The 18,747-nt window shown below is 49.0% G+C and overlaps 1 protein-coding gene across 1 annotated transcript in view; it reads left to right on the forward strand.

Annotated features, from left to right (window-relative positions):
• GPC3 (glypican 3) overlaps positions 1-18,747 on the forward strand; it is a 155,789-nt gene that overhangs the window by 116,944 nt on the left and 20,098 nt on the right. The window contains exon 7 of the mRNA XM_059824489.1: positions 11,833-11,989. Coding sequence (XP_059680472.1) covers positions 11,833-11,989 — 157 coding nt within the window. The remainder of the gene's footprint in view (positions 1-11,832; positions 11,990-18,747) is intronic.

The following is an 18,747-nucleotide window of genomic DNA, read 5'->3' on the forward strand; positions in this document are numbered from 1 at the left end:
CTTTATTCATCCGTGGTGTTTCCCCACTTACCTAGTGTTGGAGGAGATGTTTAGCTCAGTTGAGACTATAGGAGCCGCAAAGCTTTTCCGGGCGGTGAATCCAGCTCCTTGCTTTTCACAGCCAGACTGGGGACCTGCTGGGGCTGAGCTTGGATGGGTGGCAGTTTTGGCTGGTTTCCACACTAGTTTTTTGTTTGGCGTTCATAACCTTTGGGTAACAAAAATAGCATTTTATCATTCTCCTTCCCTGAAATTCCCTGGTTGCTGCTGTCTTATACATGAGAAGGGATTCAACTTTGCCCCTGTGGCTTCAGCTCCGGCGGGGAGGTGGGTACCTCAGGCGTGTTCTGCAGGGACCAGCCTCCAAACAATGCTGTGGAAATCAGCTGGAAAAAAAATACCATTAAAGGGGTTTTGTTTGCTTTTGTGTCCAAAACATGCAGCTGATGCACAGCAGTGCTTTAAAACAAACACCAGATATCCTGTACCAGCACTGGAGTTTATCCTGTTGTGGAGGAAACAAACCTGCAAGAATCCTTGTGCAGCAAAACACGGTGTAAGTGGAGCCGTTGATACCAAATTAACAGTTAATTATAGTTATTCTGGGCCTTGTTAATTGTATCGAGTGTCGCCTTGTGCTGTGACTCAGGCTGGTAATTTAATCAGTAGATGTCTGAGGTAGGTGTCCTCCCTGATGGTCCCAGTAACAGAGCACGCAGTTTGCTGTGGCGTTAGTGGGATGATGGGTAGGTTTCTCATTCACGTGTTTTTCTCCCAAATTTGACTTAATGTCGATGGTTTTAAAGTGTGGTCCAGAGTGAGGTGGTATTGGGATTCAGGGAGCTCATCTTCATCGTCCGGAGCAGGCCTGGAAGGTAACCTATGGTCTTCTTGGCTGCAGAGTGAATCTGATTGCTTTTGTTCCCTAGAAAAAGCCTCATTAACAATTACTTTTGATTCCAGCCTGATGGCCTGTAACCGCTTAGCGATGATGTTCTCGGGAAGGGAGGAGAAAGCAGTGCTGTCCGCCCTGCTGCGGGCAGGGAGGGCCAGCTGCGGCGGGAGGTCCGCTCCGCACCCCCGGGCTTTGCTTCGGGAGCATTGTGCCCAGCTGTGCCACGGTGTGCAGGCGGGGTTTCCGTGAGCCGGGATGCCTGTGAGATCCCCGCTCCATCCCTAGCTCCATGCGCCGGGAAGGTCAGAGCTGGGGATTTCCCTGGTGCAATTCAGCCACTTCACCAAACCGCTCTGCAGTGGGAACAAGACACGTTTATGGCTTTCGTTCTCCCAGAGGCGTTAATGTGTGTCTGGTCCATGATGCCAGCTGGGGATGGGGAGCGGAGGGCTCCTTCCAGATCCTACCTGCTCAGCCTGCTATGGGTTTGTGCGGATCTTGTATTGAAGGAACTGAAAGCACTCACTGGTTTGGCATCCCTTTGATGGAAAGGGCAGCGTAAGGTGTCCCACGACTGCGCGCAGAAAGATGTTAGCCGGCTGAAGCAGTTCATCTTCTGGTCTCAACAGCTTCGTCCTTGGAACAAATGTCAGCAGAGCTCTCCTGGTCTGAAGTAGAAGAGGTATCGGACCTACACCCCACCCAGCAATCCTGTTCTGGGAAAAGGTGGTCCCTTTTTTAAAGCACTAGCTTGGCTTGGTAAGAGGCTGAGGCTGCTCCTGAGACCTCTCCTGGTGCTGTATCCCACCTCCATGGAAGCAGCGGCCGGCACAGACCGCTGCAACTTTCATCCAAGCTGTGCTGCTGTCAGTACAAGAGGTTTTGTACATTTTAGGTAATGGATAATTTGTAATCTCGCTCCTTTTGTTGCACCTGCTGACAAAGCAGATGTTTGTAATTAGGCAGGTCTCTGCACTGGCAAACCCTGTCCCCCGTCAGCGAGACTGCTTTGACCTGTCTGCGTTGGGGCAGGTGTAAATAACCCTCCTGGCTCAGGAGGACTCTCTCAGTCAACGCTGTCGCTCGTTAAACTTCTTAGCTTGGTTTTGACACGTAACTGACTGCAAATGCTGGGTTGCGTTTTAGTGCTCTTGCTGTTGGAGCCCGTGCTGCGAGAGAGGGCCCTTGCAGCACGTCAAACTGAGAGCAAACGGGGACGTTTAGGTTGCAGCGATATTTGTTCAAGGAACGTGTGGACGAGGCGTTGTGGGACATGGTTTAGTGGGCATGGTGGTGTTAGCTGATAGTTGGACTTGATGATCTTACAGGTCTTTTCCAACCTTAGTGATTCTGTGATTTATTGCCTGTGGCCTTTCTCGACTGTATCGTGGGGGAACGATATTTGGGAGAAGAAAATGTGCTTGGCTGGCCTTTCTGAGGACATACGGAAGAAGATGCTGTCTTGTGAAACACGGGGAGCTGGGAGGCAGCTGGCAGAGGATGGGTGTCTGAGCCATCAAGACATAGTGTGATGGGCAGGAAATGACCCTTTATTTTTGGCAGGACCCCTCGAGTGCCTCTTGCCTACCGGTGGGGAAGGAGTTTACTGACCTTTTCGTGCAGCGCATAAGGTTATAAATGCTGAGGGTGCAACTCGTGTAGGTGCATTTCAGAGCTTCCTCTGCGAGTGTTGGGTCTCGCTGGGGGAGGGTATAAAGTCACCAGCTTTGAACCTAATTTAAATGCTGAGTTGCTTCAGCTGCTCAGCTGGTGGCTGTGCCTCTGTGTGGGAGAACCACCCTGGGCAGGGCTCCTTCTGCCTCTTGCCTGCAGCTCAGCTCTGGGCCTGAGCCTTGCAGGGGCTGTTTTCTTGGATGCATTCAGTATCGCTGATGGGTTGCATCCCAGTGTATCAGCAGCGCCTGTGCTGGAGCCTGGATGTTTCCTCATCCTCTTTGTAGACCCATCCTAGGACACAGGTGCCAATATTGACACTGGAAACGCTGTGTCTGTGAAGTTAAATTTTCGCCTCTTTGGGTTTTAGCAAGCAGCAGCCACGCTCTGAATGCAGAGGAGGGCTGTGACCTTGCCCAGGAGCCTGCTCAGCCATCAGCTGTTAATTAGGGACCACGGAGGCTGGAGACACCCCGTTCCAGGGATTACTTCTGATCTGGTTTGTCTCAGTCAAATGCCTGTTTAGTGTGAAGTGCATAAATACTTGTGGCAGCAGGGCCTGGGGCTCTGGGCTCCCCGCTCCAGCTGCGCACCTTCCCCAGCATCACCAGCCTCGTCCGACCTGCGAACCCCACTCCCGTCTCCCTGCTCTCCTCTCCACAAGGACAGAGCGGTGGCTGTCAGGTGGCAGAGGTGGCCACGGGATGCTGGAGGCCACCAACTCCCAAGGACCACGTCTAGGGCTCAGCTAGGCACAGCCTGCCCTGTGTGGTGGCCAGCGGGTCCCCAGGGAGGGAAGACCGGCTGCTTCCTCCTCCCTAACTAAGAGGTTTGGGAGGTGTTTGCCATGGCGTCCTCCTCCTCCTGCCTGATTTAAGTCTCTGCTGAAATGGATGGCTTGGTAATTAGCCTTGCACTGGGGTTGTCTTGTCTGGTAGAAGGTAACTGGCTTGTGAGGCAGTTGTTCAGTCCCCTGTGACAGCTCTGTGGAGCTGGGGACATTCAGCAGAGCTGCTTGCAGTTGCTTTTTGGGCTTCCAGTGCTTTGGGGTGAAGTGAATGCAAAAGTAAAGCTATTAAGAGCAGCTCCCGGGAGTGCAGGGATGCATCCAAGGGGAGTGGGGCTGGTGTTCTGGCAGAAACCTCTGTACCAGACAACATTGTGCACAAAAATACATGATTTGAGAAGTCCCTCTCCGCTGGGAGGTTTTAGGGAAAAAGGAAAGCGTCTGGGACAGAGATTTGCCTCTCGTTTGTGTGGCAGAAGGAGAAGGGGGGGGGGGAAAATCCTTCCGGCGCAGCTCTCGGCTTGCTGTTTCCTACCTGGTGCCAAGGACGAGATGTTTGTCTCGCAGGCAGCCCCTGCAGACGTTGCTGACAGCCGGAGAGCGGCCACGTGTGCCCGAGCCTGAGCCAAGAGGAAATCTCCCAGCCGCTCCGACACAGGCTGGGCTGAGCTGGGTGGCGAGGAGGCTGTGGGGACCAGCTTGCTGCTGCACGCCCTGCCTTGGGCACGCTGGTTCCCCTCTACAGAAATGTGGGGCTTTTTTAGCAGATGGCTCAAGGGGGTATGATACCTACGTGTCCTCCTTGATGCTCTTGCATCTAGGGCACCTTCCTTCCAGGCCATCCCGGCTCAGATGCCTGAAGGACATGATGGTGATGAGGTGGTTGATTGCTCCACCTCTACCCATGTTGTCTTCTTGTTCCTTGTGCTCCTACTTTGCTTGTCATCTCATGTTTTATCTTCTGATGACGTGCGCTTTGGGCCTTCCTGAGCGGTGTTTGGATGGCAGAGCGGGGTTCTGCTCCAACATAACTAAACAAAATATGGAAAATATGGATAATAGCAGTGATGGGTCCTGGCCCACGTAGGCTCCCACACCCCTCCTTCCCTCAGTTGCCAACCCCCCGAGGGGTGGCTGCCTGACAGGTCCAGGTTCTCCTGTCTAGTGACGTAGAGCGGGTGGAAAGGAGAGGGGAAGGCAGCTGGGGCTGCTGGTAGGAGACTGAGAAACTTTGTGGGGATAAGGAGCAGGGATATGACGCCAGTGAAGAAACGGTGTGGGAAGGGATCGAGGCAGACAGCCCTTGCAGACAGCAATGAAGGGAGCATCTTTCTAATGCCTCTTCTGCCCTCGACAGGCGTGGGTGGTTATGTGCCTGGTGGGGACAGCTCTCTTGGTGACTTTCTTTCCTTGTTTAATTCTTCCAGGCAGTCTGAAAGCCAAAGTGCACCCACAGGATTAAAGTGGCATTCTGCTCCCCTTTATCAAGGTACAAGTCCCCTGCGTTGTGCACCGGCTGTCCTCAGGAGATGCTCTGGCATGAGTAGCACCAGATCTGGAGCAGTTATGGGCCCTGTGGCAGAGACTAGGACTGAGGAAATGATGCAGGTCAGCCAAGGCAAAGCAAAGAAGAGCTGGAAGAGCGTGTTTGCAGTAAATAGCTGCATTCCTATGTCACTTCTAGAGAAGTGGTAGCCCGTAGGAGTCTGTCCGATCCTGGCAGGAAAAGGTCCAGGCAGACTCCAGCGAGGTGCTGAAGGCATCATCTGCCTGGTCCAACTGCGTGTTCAATGGTTGGTTTAATGACTGGGTTTTTGGAGTTTGAGGGATGTCTGTGTTTGATGGAGGTGGATGGCAGTGTGTCGGAAGGGATCCTGGAGGACCGGTGATAGTTTGGTCCCAGAAATGCAAAGGAGGAGAAGGAGCTGTAGCAGCTCACAAAGAGAAAAGCAGCATTTCTCCGGCGTCGGCATCGATGTGGGGCTTGGGACGAGCCAGAAGCAGACGGGGACTGCCCAGGTCCCCAGCAGGCTGGGCTGGACCCCGCAGCCCTGCTTGGCACCCACACTGTCCTGTTCCTTCCTACTGCCGCGCAAAAACAAGCCATAAATAGCTGCAGAGTGGAAGGGGAAGGAACTGGATATAAGGTGAATGAGCTGATCGTAAAGCCTGAGTAATCTCTTTTTCGGATGTGCCCTGTGATGAATGAGCATTTGTTCGGGTCGGGGAAGTGACACCTCCTCTGCCTGGGGGAAAGCAGGCAGGAGCCGGTCCCTCTGCCTGCTGTAGTGCCAGTGAGGACTTAACCTCTGCGTCCGCAGGAGCATCCCATCCTGGGCATCAGCCTGCCGTCACCAAACCGGAGCAATTCATAACAGCTTGGCAGTCCCTTCTGCTGCCAAAAGTGATTTACTGTCCAGTGCGGACTCATTTTAATTACTGCCAGCACTTAGGGGTCTTTATCTGTCTTCCTTTACCCATAGGGATGTTGTCAGTTTTGATAGCTAATCTGGAATTAAGCTGATGATCCATAAAGTAGGGCCACCTTTTGGCCAATAATTCACTGCTGTCACCAGCTTCTTTGTGCTATCAGGAGAGTGACCAGGAAAACTGATTTACTGGCAGCTGAGAGCATCTCCTCTGGAGCCTGTGAAGGCAGTAAAGGGAGTCCTGCTGCGCCGGTAGACCCTGGGTGATACACGGTAGAGATTTTTCCTGTTCCAGGAGATGATATTTTGAGTGCTAGAAGTAAAGACCAAAACATTTTTATAGCTGAAGAGCCCCAGTATAAGCTCACGGCTGTGGTTCACCCCTTTTGGCACCCGTTGCCACAGGCTGGTGTGGAGCCCCAAGAGCAGTGCATGGGGAGGGCGTCCTGGGGCCATCCCTTGCCCACCCTGCCCAGAGCAGGCAGGAGGTGCTGCCTGGGGCTTGGTCAGCCGAGTACAGCTTCAGCAGTACAAAACCTGCGACGTCTCAAAGCAGGCAGCATGGGGAAGTGCAGAATTTGCTTTTAGAGCAGCTGATAAAACAGCTGACGTGCCCAACTCGTCGTTTTTCCAAGCACTGAAAATGACTTTTCCAGCTCCAAAGCCTGCTTCCACTTTATTAACATTTGATTAGCGATCGCTCCTTATTGTGCTGAGCTTGAAATAGGAGTACAATTAGGAACAGGTTTCTTCTCTGCCATGTCTGTGCTGCCAAGGTGCGCCCAACTGGAAGGGCCATAAGGAAACCACAATTCGGGCGTCCTCCTGCCAAAATGGGCTCTTCTGTCCGTGGGCTAATGTTGTGGTCAGAAGGGCAGCGATGCCTGCCTGTGTGCACACGCCTTTGCAAGACAGAAGTACAAATCCTGGTATTTACAGATATTTTTAAAGTTTTAAATACCCTTATTTTTAAATGGCATTTTGTGTTCGGTGCCAGGGAACATTGAGTTTTTCTGTAATATGCGTTGCATTTTGTTGCCGCCCAAGAGCTTGGAAAAAGGCAAGTGAAAATGATGCTGTTGATGTTGCATTGAGTTTCTGCTGGCGCACGCTCCTGTACCACCAAAGCCCCCATCCACAGAAAACATAAACCAAACGGAGCCGGGAAATAGGAAAGTGGAGTGGAGGGCACCAGCGAATCCCATGATGAGGGTTGGTTAAATAATAAAGAAAGTATTTGCTAATAAAAGATAATTTTTTCCATGCTATTTCCAGGGCTAATAAGCAGAGGAAGTGGAAAGAATCGATTCTCCTGTTGCATGCTTGCGTATGATCAGGCCACAAAATTCAAAACACATGAGTTTTCAAAAAGTCCACAAATTCAGCCTTTTAAAATGGGTTCCTTTCCTTGATTCTTGCTTGTGATCAGATAATGACCTTCGTAAGCAAAAGAACCCCAGCTGTATTTCATAATGGGAATATACTTCTGTACATTGTAATGAGCTGTTAACAGGGAACAGTATCGTGTGAAAATCTGCGCGTTTCCCATGATGCTGCCCTGATTTAAAAGCCACCCATAAATTATTCAGCATTGCAGATTTCAAGGTCAGGATTGGCCATAAGATCTAGTTTTTCTCCCCTAAAAATAATCTTCTCAGCAGGCTGGAATTTAAAAGAGAAAAACCTGACCTGTCGGGAATTTTGGGAATTGTGTGGGAAGTACAGCAGCATCTGTGTTGGGTACCCAAAAGTGCGTGGCCGGAGCGGGTGGTTTGCGCGATGCAAGGGGAAATAACACCTTTGCTCTTCCAAAACTCTTTCTTTCCGAGCCTCCTGAAAAAAGGCATCCCCAGTTTTGCGGACAGTCATGAGTTGGTGGGTTTGGTGGAGTTTTGAGAGGTTTCTAGCAGAGCCAGGGGCTGGTTTTCACTGCTGGGTTTTGTTCCCAAGGTCCCCTTCGTGATGCCAAGCAGCACCTGGACGCACGGCTTGGGATCCAGAGGAGTTTCTGCGCGAAGGCTTTTTTTCTGCTGGATGTGAATACTTGATTATTAAGTGTATATTACAATTCTGAATATTATTTTAGCTGCAAGTTCAGTCTCTGTGCTCTCCAGCTTTTTAGGTTTGATCGTATTCCAGAGGCTTACTAAAAACATGCAAAGAATTTCTGCAAAACTCTATGGAACACTTTTATTAAATTCTTTCAGTCATGCAAACTAAATTAAATGACAGCTCTGTCCACCAAAAGATTACAAATATCAATCAGACTTCTCCCCTGAACTCATGAAGGAATTAAGTGTTTTTCTGAAAGTTTTCTATTCCCCTTAATAATCTGTTTGACTGTTCTTTTTACTTTACATATTTATGAAGTATGTTGAAAGGGATGATTTCTGCCCTAAAGGAGCATAGTGCTTGTAGCTCTGTGCCGATATTTTATCTGAATTTGTGGGCACAATTTTAGGTATTGCACAAACTGATATTTGCAATACCGCGGGCATAGTTTCCAAAAGGAGAAAACAGCTATTAAACTACAGTCCAAGAAACACAATGCTGATTTCTTTTCGGAGATGGGAGATTAGTGATAAAAAGTATGTTGCAGCTCTCACTGTTTGTGTTAAAATGGGAAAAACAAGACCAGGTGGCTCAGTCGGCTGGTGGGACGGTGAGCTCTGAGTCGAGTGGTTGTAAAGAATGAGGAGTTATAAAGATTTCAACATACGGTGGCCCGTCCAAATCCAGCTGAGTCATTACCCTGGGTTGCTGCATCTGTTTTTGTCTGGTCACTGTACAGTTATGAATAATTGTGTAAATCATGCTGGGATGCCCTGGGGAGCTTTCCTTGCAGAAAGGCTCGGCGCACCGTTCCCATCTGGCTTGTTTTTCAAGCTGTAGGGAGACCACAGGACAAGCCAAGCATCAAAGATGTATATGGAGAGCAGCCGGGGGTCCCTCGTGCCGATGATCCGGCAGCTGACGCGGCAGTGGAGGTACCGCAGCACTGCCCGCCCTACCCGTCCGCAGGGTCATGGTTTAAAAGGGATGAGGTTGGAAATAAAACTGATGCACGTCTGAGCTGTTGGAGCTTGTAGTGAGAGGCAAAGGCTGTGGCCCACGTGTTTCCTGCCATGCCGGTCTTTTCCAACCTAAATGATTCTGTGAGTCTATGGTGGTTGTGCAGATGGGAGACAAATGCCCTGCAGACACTTCGGAGAGGGGTGCGTGCACACGGACTCCCACAATTAGTGCTCCGGTTTATGTCGGGTACATTACAGTGTATTTTTGCCATTATGGTTTAGCAAAGAAGAGTAGATATGACTGTAAACTCTTACAGCCGGATGAATTGTGATTAAGTTAAAGCCATCTCACTGCTACATACTACTTCAGTGATGGCTGGACTCTGTATTTTCCTGCTTCTTACCACAGGCTTTAAACCACAGGGCATGAATAAACTGTAATGTTAGGGTACAGTCAGCTCCGCCCGCTATTTAAGGATGGGGAATCTGTGTTCGGTCCACCAAATATAATTTCATAAAGCGTGCAGACCATCGGGGAGGTTGTGTAATGGTCAATGAGCAGGACTGTGGCCGCTGCTCTGGCTGAAGCCGAGGCATCCGACAGCACTCCCGGTCTGGATGCACCGACGGAGCGGGGTGGGATTTCCACTCCACGCCAGGTCTCCTGCTGACGGTGCCAGTAGGTTTTGCATCGTGGGCTTCATTTCTCCCAGAGCCAGCTGAGAAATTTGACTCATTGAACCTCCCCGTGGTTCTCAGCAGCTGGGGAGTGCGTGGCCGAGGATGGAGCTTTTATCCTGGAGCAGCGTGGCACAGGGATGTCACGTTCACTCAATCCAAAGTTGGGGCCCAGGCAGCGTTTCTCAGAAAGTTCCTGGTTTATTGTGGCTACAAAGGCAGAGAAATTAAGCTGCTAATTTATGGCATGCCAAGAAAAAAGTAGTAATACAAGCAATGCTCAGTAATTTCAATGTTTGAAAACACACAATTGAAAAATCCTGATTTTCCCCCGCCCCCCGTTGAGCTTATTAAATCTGAAAATATCCCAAAGCTTAAATCTCTCCGCCAGAAAGTTCCTCTGCTGTTTCGGGTAAGTAATGAAAGTTGTGCCACTGAGCTGCGCGGTGGGGTCCTGGCTGGCTTGCTCCGTGCCTCGATGCAGAGGAGCGAGCATCCTGCAGAGGAGCGAGCATCGTGCCGCTGAGCGCTCGCACTCCCCTTCTACCATGATGGGTTTTTAGCAATGGTGCACTGGGGCAATGGGTTCGAACTGGTGTGTGTTGTAATTAGCTGCTGCGCATGGGAGACCCTCGTTATAGCTCGAGCTGATATACTCTGTGCTGAGGACTGCTGTTAGCCGTGGGCTTTGTTTGGAGGAGAGAAATACAAGTGATGGTGTCAAGGCTCGAGCGGTCAGCATGTTTGGTTCCTGTGCGAGGTCTCCCCCGTGCTACCCCCAGCGCTGCCTTTGCCTTTTTGTTGTTTGGTTGTTGTTGTTTTGTGGTTACACAGTATTCTGGGAAAGACCTGTAGATGTTTAAACAAAATAAAGTTCCTGAAGAGTGAACTTAACTGGTCTGAGCCAAAGCCTGTTGAAAAGCATCCCCCAAGTTTCAGGGAGATGAGCTGCGTTTTGCTTCCTGCCGGGGACGTGGGACCCGGCAGAGCTGCCATGCCGGCTGGACTTTCGCACGTGCCACGGAGAGCTCTGCCGCGTTGTTTGATGCAGCCGGGGAACCCGAAGGGGTGTCACCTCGAGCCATTTGTTTTTCATTACGTTATGCTCCTCTAATATAAACACTAAGGTATGTGGACATTGCCGTGGACAGAGCGAGCCAGATGCCAAAAGCATTCCTCCGAGGCTGTATAAACTTCAGCAGCTAAATATTTTAGAAACTGTTTTCTAAAGCTAGCTTAGTAGTTTAAAAATATAACCTAGATTCCAGATATTAAAAAATGCCTTGAAAGGCACGCATATTGCTGCAATAGATGGAACTAACTAAACCCCTGAAGTATGTGGAAAGCTCCCATTTTGCAATATCTTCTCTGTTTCTTATCCTTTTCTTTTTTTTTTTTTTTTTTCTGTAGTGCCGAGATTAAGTTCCAAGAAGGCTTTTAACAGCAGAGTGGTAGTGATAGAAATTTTCAGCATATATTAACCGGCTGACTCACACTTTTTCAAAGTGGATCTGGGTTTATGATGAAATAGCTGGCTGCTTTCAGCAATAGCAAAATCAGAAAAGTCAGCGGGGAGAGGCAGCCGATAGCTTAAAATGTGTTTAATCCCTCCGTGTGCTGTGAAGGGGCAGCGTGGAGAGCTCCCACCGTGTTTGGAAAGCAGTCCTGACCCCGTGCTCAGTGGAGGTATTCCAACTGCTGTCTCAGGGATGTGCAACCTGTCACCGTTAGTTAGGACTCGGCTTTAAAACGTCCTTTAAATGATTATTTTGTTGTGTTGCTTGGCTATCCCAAAAACTTAAAATACCATCCTCTGCAATTCGAGAGTGAGGAATGAGATTTTTAGGTTATTTTTGTAGGGTGCCATAAGGACCCGAGGGATCTGGCATTTCCTTTCACACGTGTTACTTCTCAGATGGGAGATAGTCCCTGAAAGCAGTGAGAATCTCTCAACAGTTTCCTCTTGCTGCTGGTTTTTGCCCCATCTGGCCTAACTCTGGACACGTGTTTTGTAGTCGACTCCTGACCTTGGGTGGCATTGGGGTCTCGCAGGGCTGGTAGATGTGCTCCAGGTCATGCGATGCTTGCCGGCGAGAAGCCGAAGGGCAGAGTTACTGAGTGTGGTTTTTTCCTCCTCCTTTTGTTTCTTCCACTGAGGTTTTGTGTGCAGCTTTGTCCATGAATGAACCTGAGCTCCTCAGTGCTTTGGCATGAGGAGTGCAATGGGGTCCACCATCCCGGCTCTGCTGAGCGCTGTCCCCCTCTTATCACCCGATCCTCCTGTGAGCGCAGGATGAAGAGGTCGGGAGGGTGGAGGGAAGCTGTGAAATGACTGTGGCACCTCATGTCTTTCAGCTGCTCAAAGGGATGGCTTTGCCCCGCCGAAAAGCTCCAGGCAAAACCCCAGAGGAGGAGGAGGAGGAGAGCGGAGACTGCGATGATGAAGATGACTGTGGCAGAGGCTCTGGAGATGGAGAGCTGCGAGTGAGGAACCAGCTCCGGTTCTTAGCAGGTGATGGGGATGGTGGTCCCGCAACGGCTGCCCCTCTGGGGGTTGTAGGTCTTGGTGATGGTACGGGGAGCTGCTCTCTGCGGTCTGTTCAGGTCCACTTGCTGCAGGCACTGCCGATGCTCAGAGGCTCTTCGTGCTCAGCATCGTGCCAGCTGGCCTCGGTGCCAGCAGGGACAGCAGCTGAAGAAGTAATGCCACTGCTTTTCCAGGTCGGTTTTGCAGGGCTGTGTTAAGGGCAACCCATGGGAGAGGGTTCGAGACAGGTTGTAAACCTGCTGTAGGTCCCAGCGTTGCCCTCTTCTCTCCTTCCCACTGCTGCCCATGCTCATGAGCTTAGAGATGAGCTTTCCTGCTTTCTAGAGGACATCAGAAAATCGGTAATGATTGTATGACTGCAGTAAACAATGATCATTTCTGATCTAGGGTTTAGGGACCCATGGTAATTTTTTGCAGATAACTCGGGCACATTTTTCAGAAGTGATTTAGGTACTCAGGACCCTAAAATTGCATCGCTTGCCAGTACGAGTTATGTCTTTAGTTGCTTTGAAAATGGCCATGAGGCACTCCTAAGTCCTTCGAGGCTACGTTATTAATAAGGTAGTCCGTGGTCACCTATTGGGAGGAGAAAGTGAAGGACCGGTTGCGACTTGGGCGGTCACACATGCTGTTGGCATGTGCCTTCTCCCCGACCCACCAACCACTGTCATCCTACTCCTGGCTCCGTGGAGCTCAGCAGCATCATCTCTTTTGCTCCCGTGAGCAAGACCAGGCTGTTGGAGGCTGTGTCGGTCGTGGATGGGCGGTGTCTGCTGGACATGGGTCTGTGGGCTGGAGGCTTGGCCCAATTAACGCTGGTTCCAGGGCTGTGCGGTGCTCTTCGAGAGACCAGACAACTGAACCTGGATAAAATCAGCTTTACAGCTTTGAAGTTTAAGAGGCAAATTTGGGCTCTTAAACGAAGTACAGATGTTTATAAATTCCCTTCCATTGGTCTGGGATAATTAAAATATCCTTAATGAAGTGAGAGCTGAAATATTAAATGCCAGTTTCATATCAAAGATTATTGACACATTATGTAAAATATATAAAATACATATATTCAAATATTGAGTAAGGGAAAGAAAATACTTTTTAAAACCTCCAATCCAAGTCTGAAAGAGAAATACAGAATTCGGAGAAGGATAAAATGTACTTTATTTCATCCAAGAACTAAATATCAAAGCATATGTTAAAGAAATACAGGTGATCCACATCGTCCTGGGTCGAGAGCAGAGATACGTGTTTCATTTTCCGTGATCTTTGTGTCACACCTTTATACTTTTTTTAATGTGTTTCTAATTTCCTCTTATAGCCTTCCCTATAATATCATCAGTGATCTCAGAAGCCGGGTATATAATCCTTTCTGCCTTTTTCTGTCTCTCTAGGCTAGTTTAATCACTGTATTGATCTGCCCAACAACCTGCCTGTCTAGCAATTTAGACCTCTCTTGTCACTGCGGTACGTGAACGTGTAATAGGAAAAGAGGAGTTGTCCTCCCTGTGCTGCTCTGCAGGAGGGTGGTTGCTGCTGCCTTTGCTACAGGATGGGTAAATATTGACTTTAAAGCAGCAGTGGCTTTGGGGCATTGTGTTCCTGGCAGGTTAAGTCTTTCAGGTTGCTGAGAGCGTGAGGTTTGTCCAACTGAGCTTTTAGGCACCGACTGGCCCCGGAGAACACGAACTGTGCCATTGTGATGGCCAGGGAGACGTTCTGGTGCTTCCTCACTTGCCCATGCCGTAATGCTCTTTTTTCGTGTTTTGCTTTAGAGCAGAAAGGCAAAGCTGATCTGACAGTGACGGAATCCTATTTGGTTGGTATTGGATATAAACTGTGACTCTGTTCAAGTTTTATGTTGGAAACAAGCCCAGGAAAAGTTGCTGATGGTGTGGAAAAGCTCACTTTCAACATTTCTGAGAGTGATATTTCTTTTTACTTTGAAAGGGTATTTTTCAATTAATTTTTTTCCATCATATCATATCGCATGTACATAGCACAAAATAAAAGGGACCAGAAACAATTCCACATTTCTCCCCCACCCCTGTTTCCACAAATTCTAGATTTTAGGTTAGCATGCTGATTTGAAATGATGCCAGGCTTTGAAATCTGGAAATAGTTTACAAAATGAACTTTTACATTTAGGGTGGCTTTATCTCTCTCCTTCCCAAGGTGGTTACCCTGTAACAGAGGCGGAAAGGACCGGGAGCGGCTGGGGTTGAGATACTGACTCCCTGGTTTTATCCCATGCTGGATGCTCTGCAGTGTTAAGGCTGGCTGGTGGGGGGGTCTGTGTTGTAGCGCGGCGGTCAAACCCAAAAACCCCCTTCAGGGTGTTTGAGTGCCTCTGCCGACTCTCAGAGGTTTGCAGTTGGGGAACACAGCTTGGGTGCTTTGTTTTCCTTTTCTTAGAGGCTTTGTTCAGCTTAGGAGGAAATTTCCGTTGCCCCGTGGTGGCAGTGGAGATCTCCTCCCCGGTTTTCCTTGCCGATGGACTTGGCAGTGCCTTGGCAAGGAGGATAGCTGTGTGCCTGGGACTGGAGCTGGGTTTGGCCATCGATTGAGTGAAAACGTTGGCAGAGTTTGCCACCTCCGAGGTCTTTGCATCTCTTGGATGCAGTCGGAGTTTCTCCTGCTTGCCGGCGTGGGTGCCGCTGGTCCTGCCGGCTAACTGCAAACAGCTGCTCGGTCCTGGCCTCACCGAGATGTCCCCTCAGAAGGTCTTGAAAACATGGAGAAAAAAAAAGAGCAAAAGGAAAAAAAAAACCCAGTCAGTCTTGAATACAGACTAGTTTTGATTTATCGCCTGTTGTATAAAATGTAACCTTTGTTTCCTATTTATAATGAGCCTGTAATAACTGGACAGTCAACTTAAACTTTAATGATTTAAACATACTTGTAAACTGTCAAGTCAAAAGTTTGTGAGTGACTATAAACATATGTTGGTGAGCGCTATATGCTAATAAATTCATTATTATGTTGCCTCAGTGGGAAACACAGAGATGGCAGGCTTTTTTTTATGATAGGTCTTTTATTGTTTGTCACATCTGCAACACATTAAGGATTTTGAACGCAGATAATGTTTACAATAAGGGGGAGGACTGAAAACCTCCCAGCTCAGAGAAGAGCTCATCCTGTTTGTCAATGGAGTAACCATGGAGCCGGCACCCTGGCCAGGCAGCTCTAAAAATAGAGCTGTGTACATACACACGCATATATTTATGCCACACCAATGGCAAATCACGCCTGTGAATAAATTACAGTATTTTCCCCCAAATTACGAGTCAGTGCCAACGTCTTTGAGGCTGTACGACGCAAACATGTGCTCACGCACCGCTGGGATTAGTCGTCCTACATCGGGCACCCAAAGCAAACAGAGCCCGGGGTGGCTGGCGCTTCGTTGCCACTCCAGACAGCCACCCACTAATTAGCTCACCTCCGGCGTTCTCACTCGAGGTGCCACTTATAACTGACGAGCTCATTGCCAGGAAGCCTGAAAATAAAACGTGGGTGCTGGAGAGGCTCCTGCGCTGGGCTGGTGGCTTTAGCAGGCGCTGGGGGAGAGGAGGTGGATGCTTTTCGGGGGGTTTGCAAAAGTGGCGTGGTCCAGCTCACCTATGCTGGGATGCTGTGACCCTGGGCATCTCACAAGCTTTGCCAGGAGGCAAAAAATCCTTTTTAGCGGCCAGAGCATCATCTGGGGAATGTTCTGAGCGATCCAGCAACCTGGGCAGGGTGGGAGATTGAGGGGAAAATTTACCCTTCCAAAATATCTGTGTTAGGCAGTAACAAAAGTTGTCTTGGGAACAGATGGATTTGGCAGAATTAAGTAGAAATAGTTTGTCCTGGGAAGGGAAGTTGGCCTCATCCCATGAGATATGTAAGGATAGATGTGTGCAATAAAGATATATAAAGATGGCTCTGCAAGTTTGCATGTGTAAAACAGCTCCCCTGCCTAGCTGTTCCTGCTGCATAACCTGCAGTTAGTTTTGCCTTTCTGCTCTCCCTTGGTTATTTCTAAGGGGGAGTGTGTAGTTTGAGCCCCTGGGGAAGCCCTGAGTTTTCCTGCACCCTGCCTCTTTGCTGCTCCGGCTGCTGCCGCGTGCTGCCAGACCAGCCAGGCAGGCTGGACCTCTGTGCGGGTTTCCAGCAATCCGTGCTGTACCCAGACGCTGGATGAAAGTCAAGATCAGCACAGTGTGTCCCTTGATTTACCCAGATCCGTAACTCTTTAATGGCTTCTGGCTTGCTTTGCCACTGGTTTATCGTCTCAGCAGGGTTGTTTCAAGAGCTCTCGTCAAATTGCAGGCTTCAACATCGCCGCTTGGGCTGGCCGAGCGTGGTTTCTTCCCGGGTGGAAAAGCCATTTGTTGGTAACCCCCCTATGCACGTTACAAAGGCGTTGTTGCTTCCAAAGGGGAATATAGGCACACTGCGGAGTGGGTGATGTCTCTGGCAGCCACCTTCCCAGAGAGGAGGGGCTGCCTTGTTCGTGTGGCCATGCCCTGTGCGGGCACGGAGCGGGACCCCCCTGTTTTCTGCCTCGCACTGTGTTTTTGGAAGCTGCTCTGAACCCCCGTGAGTTGCAACTTTCATCCTATTCTGCTTTTAAACGTCTCCAAATGTGCCAGGAATCCATTCCCTGTTTTAGAGGTCTTGGTGCTGAGGTGTCATTCCTGCAGCTCAGCCTTTGGTAACCATCCTCTCGTCACCCCGTTTTCTCCCAGGTTTATTTCTGGAGGTGCCGTCAATCCGAGCTCCTTCCACCCCCTCCCTGTGGCAGGGAACAGGAGATTGCTGCTGCTATGATGGCATTTGAATTGCTTTTTCGTGGGGTGCTAAAGACTGTTCGTTTTGGGGGGGCAAACAGGTACCGGCAGGTCTCCCTGCTGAGGTGGTGGCAGCGTGGGAGAGCAGGCAGGGTCGCTTTGGGTGCAGCCCTCCTGGTTTCTGCAACCCATTCCTGCGGGAAAGTTTCCTTAGAAGTGTGTATTCATGCTGGAAAAGGGGATGCTCCCAACCTGGGAGCGCTTAAAGTCTGCTGGGGCTCACTCTGAGCTTGTGCTGGGAGACAGACCAACAGGAGTTAAAATACTTACAAGATGATGCCTTCCCATCCTTTATCGTGGGGATTGCTTCTCTGCAAATGCCTCCAGGGTACCCGTATCTGCAGCAGGGCTAGTATCTGCTGATACCGCTCTGCTCCATTTAGTGCTGGGTCTTGGGATGTTCATCTGTCTGCTGAGAAAGATGTTTTCAAATACCTGATTGACTTTTAAAATACTCCTTCTGCAGGTGGAAAATGTCCCCATCTGTGTGGATTTTGCTGACAGCACGGGGCCACGTGGCTGTTGTGCCTTCCTGCTGTGCAGCCTGCAGGCTTGGATTGTCCTACTGAATAATATCATGCGTACAGTATCAATATTTATTGTACGTGGCTCTGCTCAGCCTTCAGCAGAGGTGCCCTGTCCTTGGCTCATGTAACGAGGTGAGCCGTGTCAGTTTGATGCAGCATCCTTCCGCTGTTTTTTTCTATTCTGCTAAAAGCTTTATGACTCTTAACTATAATTTTTGAAGCAGCAACTTTTTTTTTTTTTTTTTTTTCTTCCAAAGAGGGTGCTGTTGAATGCTTGACTGAAGCAAGGATAGCAGAAGCACACTGTTTTACAAGACATTCATCCTGTCCCAGGGCAAAAAAATGACCAGGCCAAATGTCAGCTAGACTATCCTGGTGGAAGAGCTGGAACCGTACCAACTAAAACAGCGCAATAGCTTGATTATTGCTTTTCTATTTCAAGTGTTTGTGTTTGTTGAAATTTCTCCTTTTAATGAAGATTTGGTTGGAAGTCAAGAATTCTTTGTCACTGTTCAAATACAAGCTAGAAGATGGAGTCACATGTAGCAGTTGGCTGAAGCTGTAATTGAGTAGCAAGTTCATTAATTCACTTTTGACGTCAGCAGAAATGATTTTTTTTTTTATTGACAGACTGGGAAAATTATTGGTGGCTTTCAGAGATGGGTTTGTTTATAGCATCCTTCAGCTGGCAGTTTGTGCTGCTGTGACTCTTCCATGCCTCACAATGTACATGATGTATACTTTTTGAAGGGTTCTTGTAACTTCTGTGCTGTGATTTCCTCCAAAGAAACAGTAAGTCCACAACTGAAGAACTAAAAATTCATCTATCAGAATAAGTTTGCACTTTGAGAAAAACCACATATATGCGAAAACATCTGTGAAATCAGCAAGTAAATCTTCTGGATATATTAATCCCATGCTCCTATTTTTCTGGTTTCAATTTTTCTCCGATTTTTAATCTTTTTTTAACTTATTCAGTGTTGTGGTTATACATTGCAGATCCAAGTCCATCTGAGCAATTTGTATCTGGTATTTTTAGGAGCTGACTTCCACTGCCTCGGTCCATTCTGACCCAAAGCAAAGAATGATGCACCAGGTTTTTTTTAAAGCAGGATCAGTGGAGGGCATGTAAATCCCCGATATCCTCATATCCATAAATCGCATGCATCACATTCCCAGTGTGAGCTGATGTTGGCCTAAATCCTTCTTTTGGAAGCCCAGAACAGCACAGATGAGGCTGGTCTTGGGCTCAGTATAAGGTGGCTGGGTGAGGTTGAAGGGTTGGAGACACACTGAAGGTCAGATGAGACGATGCTTCTGCTCTTACACGTACAAATGCACAAAAGTCTTTGAAAATGTGTGATTGCTT

Source organism: Gavia stellata, chromosome 14, assembly GCF_030936135.1.
Source record: "Gavia stellata isolate bGavSte3 chromosome 14, bGavSte3.hap2, whole genome shotgun sequence".
In the NCBI taxonomy this organism is placed as follows: domain Eukaryota; kingdom Metazoa; phylum Chordata; class Aves; order Gaviiformes; family Gaviidae; genus Gavia; species Gavia stellata.